This window comes from Corapipo altera, unplaced genomic scaffold, assembly GCF_003945725.1.
Source record: "Corapipo altera isolate COAL_440 unplaced genomic scaffold, ASM394572v1 1, whole genome shotgun sequence".
NCBI lineage: Eukaryota > Metazoa > Chordata > Aves > Passeriformes > Pipridae > Corapipo > Corapipo altera.
The window spans coordinates 38,883,985-38,906,999 of NW_020884873.1; the positions used below are offsets into that span (position 1 = coordinate 38,883,985).

General features: G+C 41.1%; 1 protein-coding gene across 2 annotated transcripts in view; it reads right to left on the reverse strand.

The window, feature by feature from the left end:
* Nucleotides 1–18,647, reverse strand: part of PDZRN4 (PDZ domain containing ring finger 4) — a 243,348-nt gene extending 224,701 nt beyond the window's left edge. For both annotated transcript variants that reach the window (XM_027668016.1, XM_027668007.1), the window contains exons 1-3: nt 18,042–18,647; nt 15,826–15,912; nt 12,028–12,132 (exon numbers count right to left, since the gene is read on the reverse strand). In XM_027668016.1, the coding sequence (XP_027523817.1) occupies nt 12,028–12,132; nt 15,826–15,912; nt 18,042–18,647 (798 nt within the window). The remainder of the gene's footprint in view (nt 1–12,027; nt 12,133–15,825; nt 15,913–18,041) is intronic.
* Between the last annotated feature and the right edge of the window lie 4,368 nt (nt 18,648–23,015).

The window sequence follows — 23,015 nt, forward strand, 5'->3', positions numbered from 1 at the left end:
TTCAGGCTGAATTAATCACCTTTGCTAAAAAAAAAAAGGTGCCTAACTAATCTTCAATATTTGGAGAATGAGAAGATGTTAAGGTATTTATCAGTAGGCAATATGAATCTCATCTTAAGTGTCCCGTGTGCTCTAGGTTCTCTAACACTATTTTTAGTGTTAGTATTTCTTTTTACAGGGTTTTGTACACTGTTGAATACATGATCAGTAGTCAGAAAAGTAAACGTGAGGCAGATAGCTTGGCACAGGCTGGTGAACATTACTTGTTATTGTTCTCCGACTTGGTTATATGGATTCATCATGGTTTGGCTAGTCAGTAGTTGATAAAACGTGCAATACATGAATTCAAGGAAAACTCAAAATCAGAAAAAAAGCAACACCAATGGTAGTGCTTGCAATTTATAATTGGAGTCCACTGTTTTGTGGTCGTCCAGCACACATTTCTCTATCCACTTCATTAGCCTCCAGGGCTCATTCATCTCTAAGTCACTGAATCAAAGGTAAAACTTAGCAACTGGATTATAGAGTTCAGGCTTCTCCTAGAACAGATCTTTAATGGTTCAAAGTAGAACAGCCAGACAATAAGAACTTTGAGACAACAGGGTACTTATACACTAAGCGACTCTGGTTAAGAAAGCACGAGGGGCTTTCTTTCGGTTCTAAAGGATATAAAACCAGAGGGACAAATGCAAAGCAAGAAGTCAATAACGTACACGCACAATTCTTCATTTTGTACTAAAACTCCCCAAAGTACTTGTTAATGCCATCAGCAGAACAGCTGTAACGGACTGCAGGGCTGTGACTAACATAAAACACAAGTTTAAGCAATCAGATGAAAACTTTGCTTTTAAATTGTTCTGCTAAGACATTAACAGCACTGTCTGAACACTCTCTGAAATGCGTTCTGAAATGTCATTGTGTTCTTTAATCTTAAAAATATTGTTCATGGTTTGTGCTAATTAAAAGATAAAACTTCTGGATTAAGTGATAAATACTGATTCTTTAAGTGATAAATACTGATTCTTTAAGTGATAAATACTGATTCTTTAAGTGATAAATAGTGATTCTTTAAGTGATAAATACTGATTCTTCAGATTTCCATTACTTCATAGCAGAGAGGAAGGAAAAAATACCAAAAATCCCACACTCTTAGTACAAGGATACAGTACTCAAACAATTCAGAAAAGAAGGTTGAAAACAGTGGTCTACATCTACTTAATGAGAAATTCTAGCAGTAGAGTTCATTTTACTTTCTTAGTTTCTTTTTCCATTAAAAAAATAGAAATATTCCTCCTAGTTCCTCACAGTCTTCCTGCTCCATTTTTAAATATAAATGAAAAATAGAGAAATCATTAAAAAGACTTACTGAAAAATAAATTTTAAAGTATTTTGAATAGTTGAAAAAAAGAATTTCTGTATTTTTGGAAAATATCATACTTATTCTCATAAGGAAATGTTCCTGTCTGCCACTCAAAAAAAAAAAAAAAAAAAAAAAAAAAGATGTCCTAACAAGTGCATTATGGCTTTTAACACCATTCCCTTGGTCACTAGAAAGTAAATTTCTGTTTAAAAGCTTCTCAGAAGTCAATTTTCCATTTAACCACATGTTTAGAGCATGTTAAAAACCAGTTGTGTTGAGCACTTGGATATTTCATGGAGACATTAAGACTTTGTGTCCCTTGCATCTTGTTTTCTAAGTCAGAAAGTGCTGCTATACACCTGGCACTAGCATGAGGCATCTGATTTGGGGCTCTGAGCACTTCAGGGGAAGTGAAGGATTCAGCTTTCTGGTCCAGATGCTGGATGTTGAACCACTCAAAAAATGCAATTAATCCATTCAAGGACACAACAGCCTGAAAGCTCCTGGAACGTTTATTTTCAGGTCACAGTAGCAGCTACCATTCAGAGAAGACTGGGGTATGTGCTGAAAAAGCTTGCTGACAGCATGAAGACCATATGGCTCCATATTTGCCATGTGCCAAAGACTAGCCCAAATCAATCAGACTGTAACAGAGAAGTGTAGGGATCCAGATGTTTTAATTCATTCAAGACAGCAAATCCCTTCCATTTAAAATAGCATGCCTTCTTTCCGCAAGCTGCTGGAAGGACTGCAGATATTTACCCGCTTGATCAGCATGCTTAAAGAAACAAATGCAAGACTGAAAGACTGTACTCAGAAACAGACAGGTAAGCTCTGAGTCATGGGGTGCCTCAAACGCTGGATGCTCCAAATGGTGAAGAAAAGACACACGAAAGGAAAATAACTCATATTCTATATCAACCCTCTTCAGAACTTCTCCCACATTAGATGACTACTTCTAGACACACAGATTCATAATTTACCCAATTTTAAAGATGCTAAATCATTTGATACGTATTTAGAATACAGGTTTCCATACTTAAAAACCAAGTAGAAACCAGCAGAATGTCAACAATTCTGAATTAATTTTTTCCTTTAATTTCTCCCTCCCCCTTCCTATTTCCCAGTCTTGCTACTTGGAAGACAAATATTTTCTCAAAGAAAAAAATATGTAAATCGTGTCCTGTAAATAACATATATAAGTTTACTATGTAAATAAAATAGCAGCCAAGAAACAGTGTTGAGTAATTCTGTGCTCCTTTCCTGTGGCAGTAGTGATTCAGTCAAGTTGTGTCTACATACAAAGTTGTAAAATTACATCAGATTTGCAATTTCAAACAAGACATATATTTACTAAAATGTCTGTCTACATATGTACTTTGCTTAGTATATTTGATTTTACTTATCATAGTGTTTAATGGTGGTTTGAAGAGAGCACATCTGTTCTTGCCAATTTGAAAATCAGATTTTCCATTACAGTATGGTTTTAAATGCTGCAGAAATTTCCATTTTGGAGAGAAGGTCCCAAAGAAGAGCTCTTTTTTTTTTTTAACATTAGCACTTCAATTTTCAAAGCATTTGGAAAGTACAGTGCTGTACACACTTCTTACTACTGCTATTCAAAAGTTATAAAGAGGGGCATTCTCCTGTTCAACATATTGTTGCATTTCACAGCTTCTTAAAAAGTGGATTATTAATTTTTTAAGTGAAGCCTTGAATAATTACTTCATTTTGGTGTTTCTGCACTGGCAGGCACTAATGGCTTTTATTATTCAGCCTCCAATTATAGAGAACAGTGATGAGCTACTCCTTACAAATATAATTAGCTGATTAAGAAAAAAGGTAGAAGAAATTAAAGCTCTTGGAGCCCATATCCTTGGATTGCAACAATCAGTTCGGTCCCTTAAGATAAAACACTGCATTCACACAACACATGTAAGCTGTCATCTCCTCTAACTGCAAAGTTGTCTCAACCACAATAAAGAATAACCTTCATGAAAGGCTGAACAAGGCTCTTTTCACTTTCTGAAAGTGCCAAGAGCTTCTGGGGTGCCAGAAGCATGTGCCATGGGAGGCACAGCTTCTTGCACATCCTTCAGTTCTAAGCCACGAACTCAGCATGGTCTCAGAATTTATCAGAGCTTTTCATAGCTGGGCCTACCATCAATTATTCCCACTAGTCTCCTTCATATGGGCCTCGAAGGGTTAGCTCTCCCTGATATATCCTAAAGTGCTCTCTGAAGCTTCTATTCCCTACATAACTGACAAGGTTAAGGAAAGTAACTGGAAAATGTCTTCCTTCCTGTCAAACCTTCTAGTTCACCAGGCTAGGGTACCTGAGCTCCATAGCAACCATGAATTCCACTATAACAGTAAGACAGACTTAGGTCAAGACCAAGGCAGTGGTACACAATCACACCTACAGCCCAGTTGTCAAGGAAATTTGACCTGTCAGTGGATGAGAAAGCACTTTCTTCGAGGTTGCCTGAAGATCGTGCCCAGAGCAAAGACCAAAGAGCAAGAGTTTTCACCAAAAAACCTTGCCACCTCCAGTAACAAAGATACATTTCTATGACCTTGTCTTCCCTACCATAAACAGACACCGACATGTAAATATGTGTGCATGTAATCATTTGAAAAATTCCTGAACAAAACACTCCCCTACATTAGCACCTTCTCTTCCTGGGAAAGGGATGAAAGCAGTAGCATCTGACAGATGTTAGTCAAGTTGTTTAATGCATTCCTGAAAGTGCTTATGAACACCTCTAAAACACCATATGCAAAAAAATTTCCTCCAAGCCTACTACTATAAAACTACACATAAAACTGCATTGCTCCCACTGCTGGGCAAGGTGGAAGCATGCTAAAGTCCTGTTGTTTTGCAAAGTTTACCTTAAAGTTTAAAAAAACCCCACCCAAAACAACAAAAACAAAAACCTCATGGAAAGGAAGAGAAAGATGACTTACAGCAAAGTCAAGCTCAAAGAGCACATCTAGGAAGATGCTGAGTTTCAACTTGCCAAATTTCCAACAAATTATACTTCAGGGTGAGAATAGACGCTTTATAAAAGGAGATGGTGTGAGCAGGCCTTCACATGGTGCCTAGGGATCTGTGTCCCATGGAAGCAACACTCATTATGGGATCTTGCAGGTCTTTAGATTAGTCAACTGTTCCACAGGATAACCAAAATCCTTTCTACCTACAGCACTGCTGAGTTGTCAATTTGGCTACTGCCCAGTTCTGCAGACACAGCACAGTTATCACAGTTCTGCTCCAGTACTGTTCCTCCTTATTTAGCTATCAGAGTTCATGGCAGTGTGTACAGTTGATCCCATTTTACAATTCAGTGACCCCTATTCCTACATCCCCTCCATTTCTCCCACACTTCCTGTTTATGAGCAAGCACTGGACAGCACTTCTGCAGAAACATAAGGTTGGTGCTTTGTACTCTTTAATTGTAAAGTTTCCCGTTTTTCTTTTTCCTTGCATACTCTACTTCACTCTTCCCCTTCTGCTCCTACAGTGATCCATCTGTTGTAGAGATCCCCCATAATCAGAGTAAAACAGAAATATCTTTTTGGGGAGAGGGATTATGCACATTCATGTTCATGCAAGATCCTGAAGCCTCTTCTATCATGCTTAAGCTAAGCCACCTAGACAAAGATCCAGTATGGTAGAAGTAGCATAAAAACCCATTGTAAAATGTGATTTTCACCACCTCCACTTCACATGCTCTCTTGACTTCTTTCATGCTGGGTCACATTTCAGAAATGCTTACACACTGCTCCTTCTGCCCCATCTGCCTTATTTCCCCTTCCAGCTTCTGTCATATTCCAACCACATGTTTGGTATTTCTGCCCTTTTTTAGATAAAAGCACTGTGAGCACACATACTTCCACAAAAACAACACAGTATTATACTTGCACACGTGCCTGGTTTGTCTGTGAGAACAAGCCCAAATGAACACAGATGGGAAACACTCCTACAAGCTTGTGCCTCTCTAGAGTTGCATTCACAGCAAGTTCTCAGCAGATAGAAAGTTCTCAGTTTATACCTCAGATTAAAAAAAACACCCCTTAGAAGCCAAGGTATTTTGGAATTTTTTCATGATGCTGCATTTCGCAAGGATCAAAGTAATATTTTGCCTGTTTACGAACATTAACACTCCATTCAGTCAACTAAGGGATCAAATACTGAGTTTTCTGATCACAAAACCTTAAGTCATTATTCACTATTACCCTATTAACACCCACTTCACCACTTACATACAACTTTGTTTTAGTTCTTCCTGTTCTTCAGGACAGAAAGCATTTTGTGAAGTCTTAGTAAGATTTGCAAGAAAACATTATATATGGAAGTGTAAATATCTCAGAAGTCCATCCTCTAACATACCACAAAAAACCCCAGAAATTTTAGATCACATAAAAACAAAAGTCTCATGTTTTCTTTTAAAAACACAGACAGTGAATCGCTGGAATTTTAAGTGCTTTTTGGAAGGAACCTAACCTGTTTTTCTAAACATAACATTTACATTTCTGTTCAGTGAATAGAGAGGAACCCAGGCACTCTAAAGACCTATAGCAAGTCCAGTTAAATTTAGGCTACTGATATCTGTGAACTCAAGCAACGAAGTACAAAATTCAGGCATCACAGGATAACTACAGTGAGATGTCAACTTCTAAAACAGACAGTACCTTCAGACAGACTGAAGGAACATCGAGTTCCTTCAACTAGGTGAGATCCAGCCTGCATGGCCAATGTGGGCACCAGCAGCCATAAACACCTTTTAGATAAGCTAGAATAAAGGTCAGGAAGAGGAGGACAACTGCTACTACTGGTGTTTATTCAGTCAGGGAACCCCATCTTTCATATCTAGGGAAGTGTCCTAGCTAGAAGATATCCTAGTTAACAGCATTTGCTACCTCCTCTCTCAAAATCAAGGCATTATGAAGTCAGAAATGCAAGTATGATTAAAGGAAGTGTCATATAAGACCCAAGACTGTGCAAGAAAGGGGGAAATTCTAATGTTTTGTCACAAGCACTTACCTGGAAAAGGGCATGACCAGTATTCCAGATACAGCTCCCTGGAACTAATGTCTATTTCACCACAGATTATCACTGGATAATCCTGACTCTCCATACACCTGCTGGCACCAAGCTCCATTTGAGGAGGATAAGCAGATGCTGGTCTAACAGAGGAGAGCCTCTGCCTTAGTAACAAGAGCAACTACCTGGATAAGTAAGCTCAATCCTTTGGTCTCTACAGGGCAGAGACCATCTGGGCAGGGCAGAAGACTTTTTGTTAAGTAAAGAATGTCACTGGGGATAGTAGCTCCTATTCAACTAAAGTTATGCATAGACCTGGTCTCACCTAATTTTAAAAATTTTCTTTGGACAGACGAAAGACTTCAGGTGTCCAAAAACCTACATCACAACAAGTGAGGGAAAGGTGAAAAGGTGTTACAGACATTTCTAAGACTATGGCATAGTTAATTTATTATGCCAGGGTTCTTTCAGAGTAATTACAAGTTATCTAATGATTGCAGGTGCCAAAACTGGTTACCTGCAACATAACAGTATGAATTTATTACAGATTTAAAGAATACAGCTAACGCTACTTTGTGCATATTTAGATACACTGAAATCCACACCACTAAAATTAGCTATATTAAATTTTCTTAGCTACCACACAGATCTTACTGGACACATCTGGTGCAACTTTGGTTCAAAGTCATCCCAAATCTTCTAGCTCTGATCCCAGCAAGACATTTTAAAACTCACTACTTCTACAGACATAATCTGACAGTGGAGATTCTTAGCCAAATAAACATGACTAGTATCAAAGATTTTGCTTGAGCAGGATAGTGAGTGTAATGACAGAAACATGCAAGAGATAAAACACCACAAGGCTGACACACAGCACAGTCAGCACTCTGGCAATAGTTAAAAAGTTTCTGTGTAGGCGCTTAGCAGATGTAAGTTATTCTGCCAGGATAAGCCTCAAGACTTCATCTTTATTGAAACTGGCTTTGCTGACATGGGCTTGAAAGCCATTGTGCAAGTACTCTTAAAAAAAAAGTGAAAAGAACAAAGGGAAGCATGGAATAAGGGATGAAGTCTTATTTATTATCTACTTATGGAGCTCAGGTTGCATAAACAAAATATACATATTCATGATATATATATATGCATGCATCTCATTTTTCAAAGACAAAGACCTCAGAATAAAAATGTTTTTCTTTCCCTTCTTCTCCATCATCCATGCTTCTAGCCATCAAATTAATTAGAATCAACTGCCTAAAATGTAGCAGGGCATTTCAGTCGAGAGTAAAAGAACAGAAGTCTTTTCCTTGCAGTGCAAAGAATAGAAAAACACTTGAGCCTCCCAGACAATGATGGACTTACAGTTCCACATATGAATATTTTGTCTTCAGCCTGAGTCCTTTTTATTTGCACACAAGGTTTTTCCAAACCTACTTTGTCAGTGGGAATTACCAGTTGCTCTCTTCCCTCAAATTGATGAAATATTGCTCTTCTTAAGGTAAAAAAAAAAAAAAGAATAAATCAGAAATTCCATCTGGACTGCAAATTCAGTCTTAGTCATGTATTTCCTGTACAACACCAAAGTGAAAAAGGAAAATCAGCATATCCCACTTCAGTAATTTAACAGTATTTTGCAAGAGGGTGCAACTTAGAGAATGGAAAAGGACACAAGAAAATCAATCACTGTTTTTTGGTTTTTTTTGTAAAGTTGGGCTCCAAAGTAGAGGAGATGACACACCAATTTCCATAAAATTTAATGTCATACAAAGAAAAAGCAACTCAAAACAAGGATGAAGAAATAGTTCTGAATTACTTGTTAACTAGGCACTAACTACTGTGCTTGGAGCTCTGGCCAATATGGTGCCATACTTATGTGAAGCTGAACTGACTGCAAATTGAGGGTCAAGTTTTCCTCCATATGAAAAGGGTTACTTCCAGTGTTAACTGTTCAGAACTATAACTATGGATGAAAAATAGCAGCAGGTAAAACACTTCTGTGTATCAGTAATACTGCCAAGGATCATAGCTGTTTTATGCTGCCTAGAGGAGGCAATTAGCATGACCACAATGAGCAGTGAACTAATGCAGTAGGAAAGATTAGCATGCAGAGAGGGAGATGAAATGATGCTGAGCCATATAACTGTGAACTGTTCTAAACATACTTTGTATTTTCTCCCAGCAGCAAAGAGAATATTTCAAACTAGCACAGACTAAGAGACAGTCCTGTGATTGGCTTGCTGCTTGTCTCCTCCTGAAGGGAAGATAGGCAGGGTTGAAAGGAAGAAGACAGAGATCCAAAAGTTAGAGGTCTGGCAGGTTTATACCACTGCTCATATCCAAGGCTTTCACACCGGGAGTCACAGATAATCAGTGCTGCATCTAGTTTTATAAGATGCTTTTTATAGCATGTCAACAGTGTTTAGTCCTGGAATATGTGATGCACTGTGTCAGTTTAGGAAGCTAGATTTTTGGATAAAAGCTTCTGAATGCAGCAGAAGACCATGACATCGCAAGGAATCTGTGACATAGAAGTAATTCATGAGGAAGGGTTTCTCACTGATGAACAAATAACGATCATTTGGGGGTTGTAACAAAATTCCTGGAAGTACATATCACCAAAATGTTGTTTGCACACATTGCTATCCCAGGGCAGCTTTGCACTGCATAAACAAGTAATTTTTTCCACAGAGGAGTTCACTTTGAATAAAGAGGGTAATGCTGTGCCTGAAATCTATTCTTCAGCAGAACAGTGAAAATTATCAGCAAGGGTCCTGTGACCGTTCCCTATGAAGAACTGTAGCCCCTTGAGACAGGGTAACTGGAGCTGTCACCCTTCACCTTGCCCTGTCACCCTCACCTACTACCATCTTGCCAACTCAAAGGGATTTGTTTCAGTTTTCAGGTCCTCAAGCACAAAATATGCTCACCTGAGAGTAAAGCCCAAATAAACACCAACCTTTTCCAAATGAAAGTGTCAGAAGCTCTATGGTCTGGGCACATTGATCTCAAAAACCTCCAGTAACTCAAGTCATTTGTGTGGCATTTTTACACTTAGAACAAATACCTTTAAGAAAGAAATCTGATTTCTCTTGTTGGCACCCTTCGAAATACTGTAACAATTATTTGGTGATGTTGCTGCCATAGATAATGACATATATAACGTAAAAGGCAACACTACTTATGTCTGCCAGCCTTGGCTCACAATTCCAGCTGCCAATGCCATATGGTTGTGAAATCTATTTGCTACACTAGGTTACCCATGAGATGGTCATCTGAAATGTGCACAACTCACTGTAGTCAACCACATGCAGTTAATAACTGTTAAACATGTGATAAACCACTGAAACAAATTACCTTCTTTATTTAGCAACATGCCTTGAGATGAGATTTGTTCCTGATTTAATGGGATAGTTCTGTTCATTATCCCGTAAGATACACATTGCTAAAAACACCCTGGCCATCACACTCTCAAACAAATGACTTAAGCTACTAAAGGCTCTTCGAACATCACTTTCTTCTGCTCTTGATTATTGAAGAAAGGTCTCATAAAATAACACCCATTAGATCAGATCACCAATAAGTGAAAAGCAAGCAATAATAATGTCCCACTTCCTATCAATTTCTCAGCAAAACTCATATTCCATATATCTGCCAACATTTTTTAAATAGTTACACCATCCAGATTATTTTCTCACAGCAAAAGCTTTCATATTGATCTTTCACAACCAACCACAGCAGTGCTGGCAGGACATCCTACTGCAAGAAGACATCAATAGCTATGCATGGGCAATGAAAAATTCAATGTTCTGACCCCAGCTGCTTCCTGTATGTAGCATGGAGGAATAATTACTTCTTTGCATTTCATTTAGAAAGTCTTAATGTTATTATTTCTCCTCCTCTTTTTATTTTGGTCTAACAAATTTTGAAACACTGAAACATTTAGTAAAATATTTAGCCTAACCCTGAACACTTAAATATTTTCCTGAATACAAAACATTATATCCAAGCTGTTGCATATTAATACGGTAAAAAGGGTGCTCCAATTCAGATCTCTGTGAACACTCATACTAGATTGGATCTACAGTTTCACATAGGACTGAAATCTGTTTCAGCATGATTTTATCCAGCCAGAATTTTTCAACAGATAAAAAACAAGAATCAGTCATGGTGGCATTTTGAGAAATGACCTTACGTTTAATAAATGCTGCTTTGTGACTTTATTCTTCCTTTCTCCAAAAACACTCAACTTCATCTTAAAAATCAAAGCACTATAAAAGCACAATAAAAGAAGGGAGGAAGTGTTGAGCAAATGCATGAAACTATATATAGCTGATCAGTCTATAAAAAAAAAAATCAAACTAATGTGCTAAGTGAAATAGTAATGTCAGAAGAAAATAGATTTTATCAGCATAAGGCTGCTGTCACAAAAAAAAAAAAAATCAGATGTGAAAACTTTTGAATATCTTAGGGAGATAAGTTATGCGGCAAGTTTGGTTCTGCTCAGCCCACTTGGTTTCTGCTAGAGATGCATGTATCTGCCAGCTAAGAGCATAAGCTTTATTTTTCCAGGAAAACATATTAACTTGGTTTCACCCACTGCTCTAGGCTCCCAGCATTTAGCATAATGCCAGCATTCAAACAGTCTTAGTTTATCTTTCTAATCCTTAACAGCTACATAACACACGAAAGGACCAGCAGCTCTCTGCGTTTGTCTTGCAACCCACTTGTTTCATGTGCCTTTTTTCAAACACTGGCAAGTTCACACTATACTTCTAAGCCTCCCCTAAACTCCCAAGGCTGGAATGATGTAGCCTAAACAAACCAAGCAGCACTGGTATGTGCTGTCACTCAGAGTGGCATTAGAGCTGTAATGTGAAATGTCGTTTTGACAGCATCCTAAGGAGCCTGTTACAGTCACTGTTTGAAACTGCTCCCTTGAGTCTTCTTACAGTGTTAATTACAGTTACACGTATAGGTTAGACAGTAACCTATTCTTCTGAGTTATTGATTTTTTTTTTTAAATTGTTTATAGTTACTTTATGGGGAAAACTGCATAAAATGTAGGAAGAAAATAAATTTTCCATGCTAGCATATTACATGACCGTGAATGAGATATATTGGCCTTGGTGAGAACAATAGATGATCTCCTGATCATATAGCAGAAAGTACTTCCTCTAATTCCTTAAGAAGTTTCAAAGCAATGCTCACCAGCATAGCTTCTATGCCATGTCCCAGAGTCACAACAGTAATACTCCTTACACAGGACAAAATCAGTTTCACTAAACCTGTGAATCTGCAGTCATTTGCTTGCCTTCTTTCTCAACTTAATGAAAAGAAATTCAAAATGTCTCTCTTGCTTGTTTAAGTGTCAACACCTTCTGTTTTGCTTAGATCAGCCTAATCCCAACACCAATAAATATAAATTTATTTCTTGTTGGAAAAAAAAAAAATCTATCTTATGTCTTCAATTCTAAGAAATTTTCAAGCAGTTCAGTGTACAAGAATCATGCTCAGGCATAGCCAAAGAGGAAAATTACAACATACTTCGTGTAAAAACCATCAAATCCTTTATTAATCTGATAATATGACAGACTAATCCACTGGTGTGGGGTTTTTTTCTTACCTCAATAATCTTGTCATGAATTTGCAAGCCTTCTGCTTTGTCTGCAGGTCCATTTTCCAAAATCTTTGACACATAAATTCCCTCAGCAGATTCTCCCCGATTTTTCTGTACCAGGCAATAGGGAAGTTGCAAAAAGGGCCACATTAGTGCAAGAAATGAGATGGTACTAGAATCAGCAACAATGAAACACATAAATCCACCTCACTTTTCCAGCTAAGGATTAAGCTTCTTAGGATTTTTTTTTCAACTTGCTTAACACAAAGTAGTCATTAATCAACAGGACAGAATTAATGAACTATTCCAGCAATTTTTATAAGATTATCCATTTACTTCCGGTTATTTTAGTCCAAATGAGACACAGGGTGCAGTGGTAATATGATCCCAGCTAAAATACTTAAAGCAAACCTCAAACTTTGCAGCAGCCAGTGTCTAGCACATAAATGCATAGGGGAAGGTACTCATCAAAACGGAGGCACAAGTGTTTCTCTCAGGAGGGACAGGGCTCCTGCTGTACTGCTGCTTACAAACTTCCTTACTGCATTTGAAAATAAAGCTCCAAGGAAGAAAATTACATTAGTTATCTGGCACGTAACAGTGATAGGATTTGGTTGGAACTGGTTAAACTCATAAATCCTATTCACATGGGAGATTGAGAACTTGCTCAACTATAAAATCCATACAGATCAGATGTGGACAAAAAGAGAATCCATTTCCAGTTGATCTCTAGACATCACCAAAGTACAACTCATATAAGGTCAAATTTAAAAAAGACAAGTTATCTACCACAGTTGCAACAATAACTGATGTTGTACATGCTGAAATTAGTTTATTCCACCAAATGATAGTTAAAAGTAATTTTAAATTACTTTTAAATCCCTACTTAAGTTTTTTTTAAAGTGTTTATAAAAATAATAACCTAGAAAGCAATAAGTGAAGGCATCTTTTTCCAGTTCATTTATGCTTTAGACAGCAGCTCATATGATGCTTATTTTCTTTCTGTGACTGGTGAATCCCTGATCAACAGCACAGTTCATATGTGCACAGGTTATAAGGTCTAGGTCCCATACACTAATGGGGAAAATATTTTAATAGATACTTTACACTATGTGGCAACAGTCCTATGGAGACTCAACTCAGGTAGATTTCAGGCCAATAAATATTTGTTCAATACAACGTTAGTCAAGACTGACTTCATAAACTCCTTTTTTTCCCCCCTTTGTCACAGTGACTCATAGGTGTCAGGTCAGAAGCAAAAGGGAAACATATTAACAGTTCCCAGAATATTTTGAAATGATGAATAAGCAGACCTCCACTGACTTCCCATCTAAGTAGTGAGAAATAAAACTCCAACAAATGAAGCATAATAGCCATTAACGAAAATTCAGGAGGGACACAGTTTGTTTTCAATTTAAGAAAACAAAAAGCTAGATTATAGCACCTTCACCCACGCCCATTGTATTTCTTTTCATCAGAATTTCACTGGCTTATTCAAGAGCAATTTATGACCTGTTAAGAAAAAAGGGTATTTCAGAATGGCTTGTCATTCCCATTGGTTGTATGTGCTGGTACCCACCGCTACTGATAGGCAAACACAGCACAAGGCATACTGAGCTCCAGCACCATGCCACAGAGCCTATAGGCTGTGCAGCAGCTGTGCCCACAGCACACACCTCCCTCCAGCCTGGCTTTGACATGGTGTCCTCAGAGGAAACAGTCCTTCCAGCTGGACAGAGCTGGGGCCCAGCAAAGCAGCTTTGGTCCCTTAGAATAATCAATCACCTCCCAGAAACAGACATATGTGAAGCGAGTCCCTTTCTGACAAACTAAAAGACAGACCTGTGATGAATTGTTCCTTTCCTCTCCTTCTCCCTTCAGGAAGAAGGTAAACACTGGGGAAGCTTATTATAGACTGAAATGAAACAGCCAACAGAAAGTATGTATGTACATTCCCCGAGTCACTAAAAGTCACCTGATTTCCAATGGGAAAAACCTGCATTGTACTTATAAAACACAAACAACATGTGGTGAAGGAACACATCCCTACACAGGTCACTAATATAAAGACACGACTGTTCTGCTCTTCTGCTGCAAGAGTCAATGCTTCACCCAAAAGCACTTTTCCCTTGAATGTACAGAGCACCTTCATGAACTCTTTCTGTCTTGTTATTAAACAACTCCTGTTCCAGTATTTAAGTTTTTGAGCAGAATTTTGTATTTTCAATATTCTGAGTCAACTCAAGCCTTTTTTTCCTGTCCTATCCTTTGGCTCCAGATATACTGAGTGAGATCTTATACTGCTAACTGGAAAATGCCAATCAAACACCTGTGGTATTCACATTTATCAAAATAAGTACAAAACGCAAAAGAATTTCCAAATTTAAATTCGAAGACTCAAAACCATCTGAGACCCAGCCCTGACTAACAACCCAACCAACTTCTTTTAATGGAAATCCATGACCATTTCCTTCTCTCCAGTCAGCAGTTCCCTCAACAAACAGTGCTATGAACCTTTATATATTTATCATTTACTCCTTAAACTTCCAGAATATGAATTCAAAAAGCCTGACATTTTGTAATATATAAAACTGTTGCAGTATGCACTGTAAACATCTAAGTACTTTAAAGCAGCTCAGTTGCCATTCCAAGTGAAGTGAACACATGCTCCCATTTCCCTGAAGTTTTCCTACAGATGTATATAACAGAAGTCACAGTGCAATCCAATCTAAAGACTGTCTGGATTTTATTACTGGTATACTCAAAATATGAATATAATCAAAGCATGTGTATTTTAATTTGTAGCCACTTGTGGTCTCAACCTTCCTCTGGAAAATCTAAGAAACTCTTGCTTTGGACTTACAGCACCAACATCGGATAAGTGCTGGTCTTCGTATTTACCCACAGGGAACAGTAATTCGACAGTGGACTTTGGCTAATGGGAACAGACTCTTTGGCACCACTAAATATAGCTTTAGAGCAAAAGATTGTCCAACTAATATACAGGGTGCCACTCCACTTCCCAATAATAGCTGTAGGCTATTATTCTCCCACTTAACAAGAATCTGATCAGTACATAATTATTATCAAGCCTTTTTAATCAACTATTAATTTTCCAGTTTAACAGGTTTCTTTACCCTTCATATGCAATGATAGTCCTGATTAATGCTTTTGAAAAGATGAAAAAAAAAAAAAACTAGCATATTCATGTGCATATTCTAGGTGGGGGTTACTGATCCTTATACATATTCTATGGTTTGCAGTGAATTTTTAAACCTCAGCTAAGGAGATTGCATTAAGATACAGCATTAATCAAAACTGTTTCAATTCATATAGAAAAACTGAAAGCAGGCATGCCAAAGCAGGACATGTGCTCAAACTATCTGAGTTACACAAACAAATTTTCTTCTCTTCTTTAAACGGGAAAAAAAAAAAAAAAAGGCAAGCTGTTTTACAAAATTTCAATGGCCTAATCCTTCAACAATGACTCTTATAAGTAGTCCCAGAGATTTCCATTGAACAGTTTGCATGAATACATATTACTCACATGGGAACTGAGTGTAGATAATCCAAAGTTTTAGAGCAAAAATACTGCAAACACCTTTCCTCAAAATAAGAATAATCCAATTCTGACAAGATTATGTCTTCCAAAAAATGACACCAACTACACCTGATAAGATACAGTTCTTCTATCTACGGAGCTGATTCCATACTTACAGTCATCAAAAGTAACTGTAATTACTCACAGTGTATATAATAAAAGAAAGTATGGTCAAAATCACCTACAGTTACTTTTCTCATTACCTGATTGGGTCGTCCTCCTATAATATTGAATCCCAAAGTATCATTTTCTCTGTGTAGCATGATCATTAATGGCTTGGGTTCACCTCCCTAAGAAGGAAGAAGTGAAATATTGTTAAAGAACACATTCGCATAAAGAAGTTCTTAAATGGGAGCACTAATGTACAACAGATTTTTTAGCTGGAGAATATATAAGATAAGGCTTAAATGAAAATTAGGCTGAAAAGACTTGGCCCTAAAAGGGGGGGGGGGGGAAATAAAAGTCACGTGTCACCAAAAAGTTAACAGGTAACACCTGATTACCTTCAATTATCTTCAGGTTATCTTCAGCTGAACAGAAAAAAAAAAGTGCGGGGTTTTGGTGCGAGGAATACTCAGCACCACTGAAAAAAGTCAGAGTTCCAAATGGCTGGAATTTTCCATAAATACAAAATTCCTATGTGTGTCAGCATTTCAAACTTTAAACATAGATATTAAAATACACAACATAATAATTTTCAGACCCCAAAGCCTTATCAGTACACATTTCATAGCAACTTTCATGGAAGATACACACAGAAAATGAAAACTCTTCATCCCAAACTTTGACTTCTCTCCAAAAACCAAGCATCCAAAACCACATCTGAAAAATGTAGGTTTTTCTGAAGAAGGTTTAAAATATAAAGAAAACACTCAAAACCTCAAATGGAGTCAAAGTTAAAAATTAAAAAGAGAAACCTTTTCTTTCAATGGACCAGGTAAATAATTTTCTTAATATTTGGAGGCTTTAGTTACCTTACGTTATGCGGAAGTCCATATTTAATTAACTACGACAGAGACGTATTTTATTGCCGCATGATACATTTGATTTTAATGAGGTCTCTTTTTACTTTGTTGATAGTTTTCCTCCCAAACTCCTGTTTTATTCATTCCCCTGCTCTGAGCGGCGAGAAATGCCCGAGCGACAGTACCGACAGCGACACCTCCTGGCAGCGCTCAGAAACAGCAGATGCTCCTTCGCTGCCCAGGAGGAGTGATGCTCCACGCCTATTCCTAAACCTGCCATCTCCTTACTGAAAGTACAGTCATCTGTCCCTCCCTTCTTCAGCCACCACTTTCCTTGCTCACCCCACACTCCTTAACAGTCACTGCTGCCCCACTTCACATGACCTTATCCCACCTGCCAAGAGATGAAGCAAATGTATGAGCACACCTCTCAAATCCGCCAACCTAAACCTCACGGATTAGCTAGCCAAAATACACTAAAAACAAATAAATAAATATTCAAGTCTTCAAAAAAAAGTTTCCCAGTGCCACGAAGACCTGTGACACCTGTGTTCCTACGCATACGTGTGTCCTGCAAACGATGTCTCTTTCCCGTTTCCCATATGCCAGTCAGATGCCCAGCACGCTACATTGCTTCGGGTGTGAGTTTGGCTTCTTTCTACTGAGATTTTGCTTCTCAGAGTCAGTGAAGATTTGAGTAAAACTCTTTGTATTAAAACGCTCCTCGCCGCAGCTGCAACCATCATTGCCTGAGTCTGCAGTGTGAGCTTCCAGCCAGGAGTTAACACTTAAAACCAACCAGCTCCATCACAGCGAGTGAAGCCAGCCCAATGGTACTCTTGGATGGTTTGTTTCACCCAAAGGAGCCGAGTCGGTCTTTAATCAGTGCCCTCAGACCTGAGAGCGCAGCACTGCTCCCCGCCTGTGCTTTCAACGGCGTCACTCCATTCTGCCAGACGGCAGAGGCTTTGCTGTCCTTTCACCATCGTTTCCAAAGTTCCGTCGGAACCGGAACCCGTCTGCCAGCCCAGGAGCGAAGCCATCTCCCCTCCTGCCCGCTCCCCATCCTCCCTGGCCGAGCAAGCGCTCTGTCACTGCAGCTGCCAGGCACTGCTGGGCTCGCCACAGCTCAAGGTTTCGGCTACCGCAGGGTGTCGGAAAAGGGACCGACAAGAAGCGTATCCCCGGTGGGGGCTGGCGGCTTCATCTCCCCGAAGGCGGCGAGGGACGAGAAGGGGCGGTTCTCACCGCCCGGGAGATGCGCAGAGGGATCGGGCTGGGTCCCGGCACGGAGTGCCGTGGTGGTGACTGCCAGCCCCAGGGGACACCGCCCGCACCATCACTCGGGCCGGTCGGTCACAAGCCGGACACCGGGAAAGCAGGTTCGAGGGGAGCACAGCTAGAGAGCGGAGGCCGGTGCGCGGTGCCCCGCCGATCCCCGCCGCAGCACTCACCTTGCCAGGCTGGCTGCCTGCTAGGTCCCTGGTGATGCTGCTGATGTGGCTCATGTACTGCCCGAACTTCGCCTGGTACCGACGCGCCGTCAGCTGCACGTCGCTCTGCAGCGCCGACAGCTGCGCCAGCAGCGACCTCTCCCTCCTGCTCCAGCGCAGGGCCTCCCTCTTCAGCTCGGGACCTGGCTTCGGGGCGTCGCCACCCCGCAGCTGCCCCGCTGCGCTGCCCCCCGAGCGGCCGGGGGAGTGCCCGGCCGGGGGCTGCGGCTCGGCGGGGCCGGACGGCCTGTAGCGACACGCCGCGAGGTGGGCGGGCAGCTCCCGCAGCCGCACGGTGCGGCCGCAGCCCCGCGGGCTGTAATCGCACTTGACCTCCAGCTTCTGGACTAGGCTGCGGAGGGGCAGGACGGGGCGCAGCTCGGCGGCCGCCAGCGGTCGGCAGCGCAGCGGGCAGCGGCGGCGCCGCGCCGCCCAGGGCAGCAGGCAGCCGGCGCAGAAGACGTGCCCGCACGGCGTGGACAGCGGCTCCTCCAGCACCCGCCTGCACAGCCCGCACTGCAGCTCCGCCGCCACCGGCCCCGCGAACCGCGACGTGTCGAAGCCCATTGCCCAGCCCCGCACCGCGAAACTTTCGGCGCCGCTGCCCCGGCCCGGCCCCGGCGCCGCTGGAGCCGCTCCTCGCGGGCGGGCGGGCGGCGAGGGGCGGGCGAAGGAGCGGGGCCGTGCCGGGGGAGGCGGGCGGCAGCGCCGAGACGGAGATACCAGCAGCTGCCCCCACCCTCTCCCATTAGCTCGCCCTCCCCGGCGCTACCGCCCCACGCCCAGTCCCGGCACCACCTCCACCCTCCTGGAGCATCCTCGCTGCGCGGCGGGGCGAGGGACCGAGGCGCGGGAACCCGCCGCCACCTGGCCCGCGCACACCGCCCTCCCCCTGCGGCTGCTGTCCCGGCGGGTCACTCGGGGCTGGGCTGGGCTGGGCTGTGGTTGCGGAAGGAGAGTTGACAGGCTGCGGGGCAGCTAGTTTCTCAGGCTCTGACTTCTGCATAGATGTGCCGGTAAATAACGCGCACGTGTGAGCGCGCCTGTTTCATGTCGCTCCAAAAGGCTTCCTCCTCTCTTTTCCTCTCGTTCTGGGATACCCGTCAGAGCACAGAATCCTGAAGTCTCCAGTACTAGTGCTCTCTTTGTTGCCACACCACAAAGGAAATACAGTCAGGATAAGAAAATTGCTTGTTGAGCTCCCTTAAACAACAACATATGTATAAACTACACTTTAATTTAAAGAAAAGCTAAAATGTAACAAAATCTGGAAAAGCATAGCTAATATCAATAGTCAGCCTGGATTCTACCCCTTCACTGCTGCATAACCCACAACACACTGAAACATGAGACTCTTAACACATTCCCCACATAACTTCACTATTGAAAACACAGGGCCAGATTGCTGCCCCCCAGCCCTGTGCAAAACCTCCCAGAGCAGAGGGGGATGGAGCTCTCTGAGGGGTTTCTTCACATGTGGATCAGACACCATCACTTTTGGAAAGGATGACAGGTTTGGTCTGTTTGGGCCCAGATCACAGTGTGTTCTCTGGGTTGAGAACTCCTGAGGCAGAGCTGGGGTGTGTCCTCACCAGTTCAGCAATTCCTGCCTCAAACTTTTAATCCCATGAGCATCCCTCTGGGAAAGCCATGAGGGCTTTTGAGACCTGATAATGACTAGTTCTTTTCCATGACTAAGCAGACATCAGGGGGACAATGCAGCAGAGGCAAATTTTTTTCCTAAGGCAAGAAGGAAAGCTCTGCACACACCTGACCTAAGACTGTACCTGGGATGGCAGATCTGTTATGTCTATCCATAATTTACTTATCAAAAGATTGGCAATGCCTCATAGAACTTCTACAGACCAGAATGTTACTGAGAAGCACCACCAACCTCCCATTTCTGACTTGCCAAACAGAAACCCATAGTTTCCATTAAATTACCATGGCCATAAAATAAATAAGCAAATGAACTGCACGGTTCCAGGTAGTTGCACCTTTTTCTCTGTTTGTCCTGGACTAAGAAATTATCTTCCTTTGCCATGCTGTCAGCATGGATGGCAGTGCAGGTGACTGGGTTTATAGCAGTAGTAAGGAACGCAGGGTTTCCAATGCAGGAACCTGTAATATAGACAAATATACTAAACTCATCTAAAGGTAATAGCTGTCTGCATACCAGACCTCCACAGAAATGGATACACGTGGATAAATAAATGCAAATGTTACCAATCTGCTTACATGGGGTTATTCCTACAATTAGTTCTATTAGTTCCGATGTAGTCAGGAAATGAAAAACACAATCCTCATCTTGTCCTAAATTATTCTTAAAGAGATAACCTAATTATAATTTTGTTTGCTCCTCCAAGGTCTTGGCACCTACAGCTCCAGGTTTCATGCAGCCATTCCAGTCATGACTTCACTAAGGGGGACAAAGAGGGAAATTCATATTTAAGGAGATGGGGAGAGGCTGAGGAGCATAGGAACAGTAATGCCCTCACAAACACTGGGGACATCTGTGATAGCAACACACCAGGACTGCACTCTGTAATGGATCAAATAAATGTGCAGTGCCTTGTCTCTAGTTCAGTCCATGTTTTCAACAGCTTCCACCACATTTCCTTTTGCTCTACTGGTAAGGCAGCAAAAGTAATTTGAAATAGGAAAGCACTTGCTTCCTTAGTCACATGTACAGACACACACACAAGCGTGCTTTGAGGAAGGATTTTGGTGGGGGCAACTGCTGCTGTAGGAGTTCTTTATCAGCATGGGAAGCGTGCTGCTCCTGGGCATCAGACAGGAGGAAGAATTAAATTATAAATTATAAATCAAGGGTTGTTTCTGCCCATGGTTCTTGTCTCATCCTAAGAGAATCTGCAGTTTAAATGGTGAACTATACAGCTGTTTCCAAATCTTCTGATAAAACAATCCTGAGACAAGAATTACTGCTCTGACGTCCTGAAGGTCACTGTAAGGCTCTAGGCTCCATTGAAGTCAATGGGGAAAATCCTATGAACTTTCAACTCTTATGTAGGAATAAAATATGCATTTTTGTATTTTCTCCCTCATTTTTGTAATAATTTTTCCCTACTAGTCATCCATAGGATTTCACAGGAAGGTTCTTTTCCCAGTCACACTATTAAAACACTGTAACTAATTCAGAGCCAGGAAGGCTCAGCAACTTCACTCTGAGAGAAGAATTTAGACCTGAGCATTTGCTATTAAAACCTGTTATCATCAGAAGTCTGGAATGAATGAATGTCATTGCACTTTGGCAAAGAAAAGATTATAAGCATAAAGTTAGCCCATATTACTCATGTCTCATTGTAGAGAATCGCCTCAGAAGCTTTTTTCCCCCCTTTATTTTCAAGTCAGCAAGCAAATTTTCTTTACCACAGATTATCATTAAGCACAGTAAGAGAATTTGAGGAGAGTCCCTAAGGCGAAGGAATAAAAAAGTCTGAAAGCTCACAGTATTTGAAACCTGCACTAGTATTTGCATTCATCAATTAAGAAAAGAAATCTAAAAAGAAAACTGCAGACATTCAGTGAAAAAGATTACATACAGAAAATATTTGTGATCTATGTTTTTCATCAGCACAAAGATGTTATATTGTCTCTGTGCAACTACATTTGACATCAAAAAAATCAATAATCAACTTTGAACACTAGGAAAATGAGAGTGAGTCTTAAAAAGCTGTAAGTGGGAGGTCTGGATTTTTGACCTGCCTTTTTCATCCACTGAATGGCAAGTCCTATAATTGTTTTTCACTTTTCACTTCACTTACTGCTAATGCTACACAGCAGAATTCACAGCAGTCAACTGAAATCCCTATACAATGCCTGTAGCTAACAAAGATGTTGTGTTAAGGCACCTTGGGGCAGTCAGAACAGAAATCTGTACCTTCCAATGCAACAAGCAGCAAAACCACCTTCCAGGATATGCCTGACCTGGGAGGTGTGCTCTGCGGTCACACCCTGTGGACTGAGCCTTGTAGAGAGGAGTATAAGGAAAAGTGAGATTGTATGTGACCTGAGACAATCTGCCCAATGGTATAAAAGCCAAGTGCTCCTATGCATGTTTGTTTAGTCTTTTAGGAACTTAACTGGTGGAAATTAATTATGCTATTGGGTTTGGACACCTCCAACAGCTGAACAGTTGTTTTTTTGCAGTAGTACATTTCTACTGAAGTCCTTAGTACAAAGTCAGAGGTACATATGAGCACTGAAAGGTGGCTTTTCCACACACCTTTTTAAGAGGACGTTTTAATGCTAAACAATTGTGAAGGAGGAAAAGGCTCTTATCCCTCTTCTCAGATGAGGATATAGATAACTAAAATTCTTCAGATTCTGGGTCAAAGTGGTTCACATAAACTAGAAGTGTGTGTCAGAGAGAGAACTGGGACTGCTCTTCTCTTTCTTTTTAGGAGACTATGGGCAAGGCAAGGCCATCTCCTAAATGGGAAATCCAGGTCTGTCCTGACCTTCACCAAGAAGTTTCTGATGGGCAGGAAAACCAGCAGTGAGAACAGGCAGTAGCTCAACCGGGAGAGCAAAAGGAAAGCCAAGAGCCGCAATGCCAGGAGCAAGTGGAGAAGGCAAATGAATACAGGAATCTGGGCTGCAGGAGTGCCTGGGCATATGTGTTTCTTTAAATCTCTAACTGCAAACTGCACTAGGAAAGGCAAGAGAAGACTATGCACTTGACCCATACCAATACACTTGTTCTAGGGTTGAGACTGCTTTTTCTTTATTCCTCCTCCTCTTGTTTTTTTTTCCTTTCTTGTTCAACAAAAGCTACTTTTTAACATGCCAAGACAGGAGCAAGGAGAGATGGCACTCAGGCTGAGAGAAAACAGGTCTGCCACTGTGTTAACCTCTCATACTTGTAAGGTCTGTACCACATTCCCACAGCTAAGCTATGCTGGCTGCTCACCC